This window comes from Sinocyclocheilus anshuiensis, unplaced genomic scaffold (assembly GCF_001515605.1).
Source record: "Sinocyclocheilus anshuiensis isolate Anshui unplaced genomic scaffold, SAMN03320099.WGS_v1.1 scaffold466, whole genome shotgun sequence".
In the NCBI taxonomy this organism is placed as follows: Eukaryota; Metazoa; Chordata; class Actinopteri; order Cypriniformes; family Cyprinidae; genus Sinocyclocheilus; species Sinocyclocheilus anshuiensis.
Genome location: NW_015544159.1, coordinates 1,065,708 through 1,076,208, shown reverse-complemented (window position 1 = coordinate 1,076,208; position 10,501 = coordinate 1,065,708). Strand labels below are relative to the sequence as shown.

The 10,501-nt window shown below is 36.4% G+C and overlaps 1 protein-coding gene across 14 annotated transcripts in view; it reads left to right on the top strand.

Moving 5' to 3' along the window:
- LOC107695539 (ankyrin-3-like) overlaps nucleotides 1-10,501 on the top strand; it is a 108,843-nt gene that overhangs the window by 59,069 nt on the left and 39,273 nt on the right. For 12 of the 14 annotated variants that reach the window (XM_016495501.1, XM_016495499.1, XM_016495498.1 and 9 more), the window contains 9 exons: nucleotides 437-535; nucleotides 1,585-1,683; nucleotides 3,928-4,125; nucleotides 4,531-4,629; nucleotides 5,891-5,989; nucleotides 6,132-6,230; nucleotides 6,820-6,915; nucleotides 7,171-7,243; nucleotides 7,359-7,418. In XM_016495501.1, coding sequence (XP_016350987.1) covers nucleotides 437-535; nucleotides 1,585-1,683; nucleotides 3,928-4,125; nucleotides 4,531-4,629; nucleotides 5,891-5,989; nucleotides 6,132-6,230; nucleotides 6,820-6,915; nucleotides 7,171-7,243; nucleotides 7,359-7,418 — 922 coding nt within the window. The remainder of the gene's footprint in view (nucleotides 1-436; nucleotides 536-1,584; nucleotides 1,684-3,927; nucleotides 4,126-4,530; nucleotides 4,630-5,890; nucleotides 5,990-6,131; nucleotides 6,231-6,819; nucleotides 6,916-7,170; nucleotides 7,244-7,358; nucleotides 7,419-10,501) is intronic. The other 2 variants (XM_016495511.1, XM_016495510.1) reach the window with 1 other exon arrangement.

Here is a 10,501-nt window from a genome sequence, read left to right as displayed (position 1 = left end):
ATATATATATATATATATATATAAATATATATGTATGATTTTCAGCTTGTTAATGCATTTGATAGATCAGCTTTGTCTGACCAGAACAGCAGGCCACTGCTGTGTTCAAACGTTCTGCCTTGTGTAAAACCAGATTGGTTACAGCAGTGCTTCATCTCTAGCTGGACGGAAGTTTATTCTTTAGTATTACTTAACAGAAGGAAACTTGTGCAACACAGATCAGTTTTTTTTTACCAATGTCAGTTGCGATTTTTCAACCCCACCCAAAATGACTTGTTTTCTAAAAGTTGCAACAGTTTTGTATGTTACGATGGATGACTTGTCTCTGAATTCTAGTGTGTAAATTTCTTTTTTTTTTTCTTTTGGTTTTTCTTTTTTTTTAAGTCAGTGTACATGTTTTTCTTTATTTCTAAGTATGAACTGTTTGTCTTTGCAGAAAGGATTCACTCCCCTGCATGTTGCAGCCAAATACGGGAAGATTGAAGTTGCTAACTTACTGCTACAGAAGCGAGCGCCACCTGATGCAGCTGGAAAGGTAAAAGTATCTATTTGCACTAATGGTTATAGATTGATGATTACTACCTATAATGTACAAGATGTATGGTATGAGTTTGTCATCACGGCCATCCTTCGGTTTCTGGTATGATAACATGACCACGGTAAGAAATTAAGCATTAATTTTTCTTTCTAAGCATCTGTTGAAAGGGAGGGATTTTGGATGAGAGACATGGGTATTGGACACATTTAATCACAATTCTTTGTATAGTGGCTAAAAAGGGTTTCATCTGTTTCTCAACTCAGTTTGCAGCCAATTAAATTGAACACAAAAGAAGAAATAGCATGCTTATGCTGGCTAATCTTCAGTCTGACATAATATATGTGCATCAAAGACATACAGACAGATGTACACTCATTAATGAATGTTGGTTATCATATAGTTCACACTTAAAGTAAACTCTCATTCCAGCTCTCGTGCATTTGCATGTGTATGAATGGAAGTGAATGAAACACAAAATCAAGTGCGACCGCACCATTAAAACCTCAAGAAATTAAAAGCAGCTGTATGCATTTAAAATATTCATAGGGTCTTTAATACATATAAACAACATAATGTGCGTAATGCTAATATTTTGTAGAACTGTTTATAAATACATTTCCCTATTACCATTAAAAATGTAGTCACTATATAAGCACACTTATGGTGCAGAGATCATCTGCAAATCCATACATGTTATTTTTTTAAAACATGTTTTAACTAATAAGTCTTTTAAGAAGTTGTTTTACACACATTCTGTGTTATAAATATTGTAAAACCTCTGCTGAATGTCTTTCTAAATCCTGGCAGCTAGTGAACGCTTTAAAAAAAGACATCTTCCAGATGAAAAGAGGCATTTGTATGCTATCAGGATACATACTATCAGTTCCAGTTCCAGAGGTTTCATTCACTAATGTGTTCTGGCTAAATGTACTCTTCTCCAATGTCCAGATGTAAAAGCTGATTGATTTATGATGGCACCTGTTTCACACACCCCACCTTTGAGCTCTTGGCCAATAATAGCTATGTGTATTTGTGTGTGTTTTTAGAGTGGACTAACACCACTGCATGTTGCCGCACACTACGATAACCAGAAAGTGGCCCTCCTTCTGTTGGACCAAGGAGCATCTCCGCACGCTGCAGCGAAGGTATCAGGAAACCCTTGCGAACCACAGTTTCTCAACTAGTACATGCAAATCTCATCCAAAGGCAACCACACACACACACACACACACACACACACACACACAAATGAAGAGACATGGCTCCAAACCACACGGCTGCACACATGGTCACACAAAACCACCTCCACCCACATTCTTGATCATTTTCGTCATTTTACTTCTAGTCCACCCAATGCAACCACAGAGGATGGTAAGCTTGCACACATTTTATTGCTTTGAAAAAAAGGAAGTTCTTGAAAACTGATGTACTTGGTGGTTGAAGTTGTTTTGACACTTAAAGGAATACAGTAGTTCACCCAAAGCTGAAAGTTTGCTCACCCTCACGCCATCCAAGATGTAGATGAGTTTGTTGCTTCATCAGAACATCTCTTAATGACGGCACCCATTCACTGCAGAGGATCCATTGGTGAGCAAGTGATGTAAAGCTAAATTTCTCCAAATCTGCTCTGATGAAGAAACAAACTCATCTACTTCTTGGATGGTAATTTTTCATTTTTGGGTGAACTATTCCTTTAAAGGGATAGATCACCCAAAAGTGAAAGTTCTGTCATTATTTACTTATCTACTTACCTTATTTATAAATCAGTTCAAACCTGTTTGACTTTATTTCTGCAGCAGAACACAAAATTTTGTTCTTTTTGGAAATTGAAAGTCATTGGTCGCTTAATGTTTTCACTGCATGGAAAAGAGCAGCATGACCTTTCTTCAAAATAATTCCTTTTGTGCTCCACAGAAAAAAGAAAGTCATGCAGGTTTGGAATGACATGAGGAATAAATAAATGAGTGAATTATGCCTAAAATAAATATCAGTCCTGTTTCAGGTCACCGAAGCTTCTGGGGTTTGTCATGATTTCTCTGAGATCTGCCAGTCAGTTCTGTAATCTTTGCAGGAAATGATTGCAAACTAAAAAATAAAAATAAAAATGATCAAGTTCTAGCTAGTTGCGTTGAAAACATCATCAATGGAAAAAAATGTGGTCTGATTCATCTGTAATAAAAATGTACTGTAGGCTCTGTTCTAAAACCTAGAGAGCTGCCTCGTTATCTACTGCCTACATAGGCAACTAGGCCTTCTAAGGAAGCAGCCTAACCAATTTGGAACATCAACATAGGCAGTAACTTGTGTTTCACAAAATATCACACTGTACAGGAGACAGTAGGGACTGATGTTAGCATGTGGCTAAGCTAATGATGCGACAATGTTAAGAGACCCAAGAAATACTGTGTAAATTGTCCTATTTTTTTAATCATTATTTATCCATATTGAATGAATTATATAGTATGTATCTCTCACTTAGTCCATCTTGGGTTTGTTTTTTCACTGAGCTTGTGCAGTACATTCTGTAAATGACTTTTCTGTGAATTAGACTGTGTGTGATTCATTTTTTTCTCAGAATTTGTCGAAAAGAAGTTTCTTTAGAGGTAGCATAATTTTTTTTTACAGCATTCGTGTCAAGAGTAGGCCTACGATGTCATATAATGTCATCTACATAGGCCGCTCACTATGTTTTGGAACAGAGCATAGAGATCTGGAAATTTACAGAATCAGTTCTCTCATAGTCTTAACACACAAGCCTATGTTTAATTGTATCCATCATGTTTTTTCCCCTGTTTCCTTTTGTATGAACTTGAATAGAGAGTCCAAGTATTCACGGTTTTAAACCGTTTGCGTTGTTTTGTCCACCCTGAAAGGGCTCAATGTAAACCCTAAACAAATACAGTGACCCAGATACTGCCTTTGATCCTCCACAAAGAACAGTTAGATCTGGCATGTGGAGAACACTAACTGACTTGCGGTTTGGACGGGACCGCTGTTCATTGACCTCACTGGCTGACACCTTAGCTGTTAAGAAACAAGATTGTTTTTTTGCACTCAGACTGCTTTTCTCCACCTTTCAACCATTGTTCCACTCAGTCTGTGAGGTTAGAAGCAAAGCACTGCTGTCAACATGTTTCTGTTTTGGAAATGTCATAAATCTAAGGTTTTAGTGTGGTTATAGTGGTTTGGCAGCGTGCAAGTTAGTGCTGTGTAGGACTAGACAAAAAAAATATAAATTTTGATGTTTCAGTCCTGTCCTTTGTCAATATTGAATGTATATCTTTATATATTTTTATTGTTTGTACATACATATATATATATATATATATATATATGAAAAAATATATATATTTATATATAGATCAAATATATATTATGACCCCTCCCAGAATGGCTATACGCCACTGCATATAGCTGCCAAGAAGAACCAGATGGAGATAGCGACCACACTGCTCGAGTATGGGGCTGATACCAATGCCGCAACACGCCAGGGCATCAGTCCTCTCCACCTGGCAGGCCAGGAGGGCAACGTTGACATGGTCACGCTCCTGATCGCCCGTGAAACTGCCATCAATCTGGGAAACAAGGTAAAAAAAAAGAGCTCAATTCTTTTAAGATGCTATTCCTCAATTCTACATTATTATAATATTTTTTAGTTTATGTGACATTTTCCTTTTGGGTAGTGAAATATGTAACAGGAAATTATATCTGTGAAGTCCTTGTAATCTTAAAATCCTTGAATTTTGACTTGTGCATATACTTTAACATGCTATTGAAAGTAGTAGCATAATTATTAACATTATACTGAAAACAAAAATATTTTAGCCATATTTATTGCTTAATACACTTCAAGGTCACAGTGTCAAATTATGGCTACAGTCAGCTTAGTCAGTAAGAGTGACCTACACTGATTAATGGATGCTTGATTTATGCATGATGTGTCACATCTGTTTGGTTATGTCACTAAATTGGTTAATGAATATCTGTGTCAGAGTGGACTGACCCCTCTTCATCTGGCGGCTCAAGAGGATAAAGTCAATGTATCAGAAGTGCTGGTTAATCATGGTGCCACAGTGGACCCAGAGACTAAGGTAATGGCCCCACACACACACACACACACACACACACACACACTACAGTGTAAAAGTTTAGGGTCAGTGTTTTTTTTTTGTTTTTTTTTAAATCACAAGTTTTGTTCAGCAAGGATGCATTGAATTGATCAAAAGTTACAGTAAAGATATTTATAATGTTACAAAACATTTCTATTCCAACTAAATGCAGTTCTTTTGAATTCTAATCATCATGGTTTCCACAAAAAAATTTAAGCAGCACAATTGTTTTCAGCATTGATAATAAGAAATGTTCCTTGAGCAGCAAGTTATTATTAGAATGATTTCTGAAGAGTCATGTAACACTGAAGACAAGTAATGATGCTGAAAATTCAGCTTTGCATCACAGGAATAAATTAAATGTTAAAATATATTCAAATAGTAAACAGTTACTTTAAATTGTAAAAATATTTAACAATACTACAGTTTTTAATGTGATTTTGATCAAATACATGCAGCCTTGGTGAGCATAAGAGACTTCTTTCAAAAAATATTAAAATATCTTACCAACCCCAGATGTAGGTAAATTCAATTTCAGATAGACAGACAAACAAACAAACAGATAGGTAGAAGAACAGACAGACAGGCAGACGGGTAGATGGATAGATGTGTGACACATACATCTCCCCACGCTATGTCTGGCCAGGCCCCTCATTGGTCAATCATGTATAAACATAGAGCGGCCCCTGTTCAAGGTCATTCAGTGTGGCTCTTGGAGAGACTGTGAGAGAATGAGTCAGGCAGCAGCACACAGATCAATGCTCTACAGCACAATGACCCACAGAAAGCACTCCCTCTCTGACCACAGGCAGAGGAATGAGAAAGAACAAGTGCATTAATACTCATGTGTGGCATTTAGCGAGAAATTAATTCCAGTGGTGAATTGACACTTCCGCTAAGCTCCGCCCCCTTAGTTACTGTAGTACAGAAAAGTAAAGCTTTACAGAACATCCCATATGAATGATCTGGAGACTTCTGTGAAGTTTCATATGCACACCAAGTGTACAAACTATCCAAAATGAATGACTAAATCTCAAAAATCTCCAAATCTCTAAAAATGACTGTGGGTTATCAATTTTTATCAATATGTGAAAAGCCCATTAAGATGGTTAAGTGTGATTGTGTTATTAGAGATGTATGTATAGAGATGAATATACTATGGCTTTTTAATGTGTGCATAATTCATGTGCTTGACTTGAAAAAGAAGTCTAAGAGTAATGTGTGTCTCTGTGTTCTGGTTCAGATGGCATATACACCCCTGCATGTGGCCTGTCACTATGGCAATATAAAGATGGTGCACTTCCTCTTGAAGAACCAGGCTAAAGTCAATACCAAAACCAAGGTAAATGAAATAATGCTCACAGAAAGCAGTTTGCAGTATGCTTGAGACTACATCTCTTTAAACATCTCTTGTTACAGATCAGTCTTTTCTGATTACTGGTGGTCCAAAATAAAGATTTAAACTCAGTTTGTCTCATGTTCAGAATGGATACACACCTCTTCATCAGGCTGCTCAGCAGGGTCACACACACATCATTAACCTTCTGCTGCAGCACGGAGCCTCTCCTAATGAGCTGACAGTGGTGAGTGTGTCACAACAGTCTGAATTACTGCACCTCTTCCAAACAAGATGCACAAGTCATGTTAAGGAGACGTTTGCTGTTTCTTTTCTGAGCTTTCAGACCTTTTCTGTGAAAAAATCCCATAGGCTTACATCGAAAGAGCAGGCAGCCTGCAGTCATGGAAATCCTGCAATTTTCTGGGAATTTTTCCATTTCAATTTTGTTTTGCATTGGCATGCATTACTCACTTTTTTACTGAAGGAAAAATAAAAATCTAGTTCATTAATTTTGAACATGTCACTCTTGTTTGTTACCACTGCATTGATTTAGCCTTTTTTTCTTCCAGAATTATATGTTTATGTATAATTGTATTACATTATATTATATTATATAAAATGGTGTATGTAGTAAATTGCATATAATAATGATTTAATATTCTAAAACATCTATTACAGGCATCACAGTAAACAAATAACAGAATTATTGAATGATAAACATTTGCCAAAATTGTATTGAGTTAATTAAATGTTATACTTTGTCTTTACATTATTTATTTATGCATTTATTTATTTATTTTCCTTTAATATTGTTCCTTTCCCTTAACCTACAGAATGGAAACACTGCCTTAGCTATTGCCAGGCGCCTGGGTTACATCTCTGTAGTCGACACGCTCAAAGTCGTGACAGAGGAGACGCACACTACTGTGGTGAGGGACTTTGTGTCATAACACATTCTATTCTGCAGAATACCGTACACCAGGTGTTATTGTGCTTTAGTATAGTGGTTCTCAGACAGTGGATCGCAACACAAAAGTTGGTTGCAGGTCTGTTCTGAGTCACAGATAGCAGGGAAAAAACAATGCTGTATGCTAATAATATAATACATGCTTTATATTTGAAGCAAAGCAAAATGATGCCACATCAACAAATCACTTATTGCTGTTTTTTTTTTCTTTTTCTAGACTGTGATGGAGAAACACAAAATGAATGTTCCAGAAACAATGAATGAGGTTTTGGACATGTCAGATGATGAAGGTAAACAGGTTTTCATATTATTGTGGTCTATTTTTTTCTCTTTATTTATGTACATTTAATTTAATTTTTGTTCATTTACATATTATTTGTAACAGTTTTCATTTAAATTACACAGTTCATAGAGCCAATGTGCCTGAAATGCTTAATGAGGACTATATTTCCGATGTTGATGAAGGTATCTCTTATTTTGTGTGGTTTGTTCTTATAGCACCTGTTTTTTGCTTTCTTTTTTTCACATTTTCCAACTAACCCGATCTTCTTATTCAGTCTTTTTTCTGTTATAGACTCTTTTTACAACATGGCTATCTCTCGCTGGCTTTGTGCTAGTTGCTAGGCTACTCTTTATGAATATGAAATTCTTCAATATGCAAATCTCTGTTGGCTTGCATATATTAAATCTGGGGTTTGCTATTCAATTAAGAACTGTATGCGTAATTACAATTTCACACATACCCTCTCTGTAAATCCAGCCTCTATGTGAAGGATAGTTTTCTTCAGAAGTCTTGGCTGTTAGATATTTGGACAGAAGTTTCTTTGGCTCAGTTTGTTTCTGTTTTGCAGTCAGAACCCACAGAGTGTAAGCTAGAAGGATTGAATAGAAGTTTTCCAATCAGTGCCGTGAATGACAATTTTGTGTATTTGTTTATTTGATATTGTAACATGATGGTTATGAATGCATTTAATACTTGATAAAATATATATCAAGGATAAAATGGGTGCTAGGGCATTGCTATGCAGTTGCTTAAATCAAAAGAATCCACCCTCCAGTCTCTTATGATATTTTGGTCACATTACGTTGTTTATAGCCGTGCGTAACATGCTGTCTGAACCCTTTAACAGTTTTGACATGTGGTGAATATAGTTTATGCATATGTGTAACAAAAATACAGCCCTCATTAAACCAGTGTGTGTGTGTTGTAGAGACTGGAACATGGTGTTTAATTACTGTAAACTGATATTCCTGCATACCCCCGAGGCATAACTGACATAACTCACATGGCTTCTTATTTACATATTACACCCCTGTGCCCTAAATACACATGGTCACATGAATATAATCTCAACATTCTGACATTTATTTCCTGTATGAAAGTCTCTTTTTTTTTCCCAATTTATTTATAAAGCACTTTAAAACAACCTTAGTATACCAAAGTGCTGTACACAGTTACATTGATCCAATCACACAATAAACACGTCATTAGAAAACCACAGTCACAAAACATTGAAAGCATGGGAAAAAAGTTTTTAAAAGACTTTTAAACTCAGACACTGAAGAAGCTATTCTGATGGATAATGGCAAATTGTTCCATAGCTTGAAAAAAGAAAATAAAAAAAGAAAGTCTCTCTTTTACATTATCTTTTAGCTGGATGACGACAAAAATTGATGAATCAATTTTGCTCACATCACTAATTGGCAAGTGAATGCAAACGTCTGTTTGGCATAAAAACTTTTGCCATTGCTGATGCTGCTCGCTTTTTCCACCTGATTCTCTGGCTCTCTCTCTCTCTGGCAGTGTGAAAGAGCTCAGCTCTGTTTATCCGGGCGTGAGGTACAGTACTAATAACTCAGATCACAGACAAACAGCACCAGTACTTTACATTTAAAGTCCATGTTTACATTTAATTCTCTAGCACATGCTTTTAGCTATCAACAGAAAATCAAAAATTAACTTATTTACTTTCTTAAAGGGGTCATATGATGCGATTTCAAGTTTTCCTCTGTTCCCCTTTCGGGCTCTGTCTTTACATTTATTTTGAAAGATGAAGCTCGCGATTATGGTAAGGGGCGTTACATTTCCGACGAGTGCTTGCGGTGTTCGGCCAATCACAATGCACTGGGTCAGCTGGCCAATCAGAGCAGACTGCGCTTGTCGGAATGAGGGACTTTGTAGAAAACGAAGTGTTTGAGAGAGGCGGGGCATAGAGGACCTACAATAATGTACAGTATTTGAAAAATAATGTGTTTTTTGAACATTAAAGCATGTCAACATATTCTGTTACACCAAATACACAAAATAATGATCTTTAAAAAAGCATCATATGACCCCTTTAATACAAATTTTCTTTGAGTTCTAAGTGCACGTTATTCCAAAATTGACAATTTGTATTTTTAATGGGATATTGCAGGATTTATTATAAATAATTTTTCCACGCACATTTAAAAAAAAAAACATTTCATTTACCCTCATAATCTTTAATCAAGGCGTTTAAGCTTTAGCGTTCGTTTCACTCTGATATGTCACAATTCATAGTTTTCTAACATCCATAGAACTGCAACACAATTTTCCATCTGTTTCAAGCCACGAATATTTAGATCACATCTCAAAAGAAGAAAGACAACGATATCTGAACGAACTGCAAGTTTTGGGCAATTGCTATCCATATACAGCACCTGTCGTACTATTTCTATCGCTTTTTTATGGGTTTATGCGTTCTTACTGTATTCTGGGTTCACCTAATTTGAGTCTTTTTCTCTAATTCAATAAAATAAAAAAAAATTGTGAATCAGACTACTCTGGTCGTGCTCGTTGGTTTTTGCATGCAACCTGCAAGGATATAAAATAACACTATAAAATAAGATAAAATAGTGACAGACCTTTTCTTCCATATTTTGACATACATCCAATTGTAACGGATAATAGAAAGACAAAAATTGTAGGGCGAGGACTTGGTTCTATTTATCGGTTGTTGATTGGGTTTTGAGATGTGGGCGTGGCACTCAAAAGTGGAGGGAAGATGAAGGGTTTAAGTGGTCTAATTCTTGCATACGTCACCAGAGAGAAGTCAGTCATTTTCACTGGAATGCCCCGTTATGACTTCTTTTATTAAACATTCTGAGGTAAAAAATAAATAAATACAATTAACATATGCACAAATGAATTTTATCTATAATCTATAATAAGAATAGTGATTTTTCATTTCATGCCAACTTTAAAATTGCAGGGATTATAAACAGGAGTTCATTGATTCCCGAATGGAACAGGATTGTGAGTTCCTGGAGTTTGTACTCTGGCAGCTCAAGCACGCTGTTCCCGGGGGAGCCATGGTCAGGTGGCAGGCGGTCTTTTTCCGTTGGTCTCCCTCCTTTTTTACTGTTTGTTCTGCTGCCGGTAGAAGGGCTCTTTTGTTGTCCCTCTGTTGTACAGGGTCTGATTACACAGAGCACCTCAGCACCAGCACAAATTACCATAGAAATACGCCCCCTTCCACTTCTATTTTATCCCACCCCAGCTGGGGGCTCCTGGGGCATGAGGAATG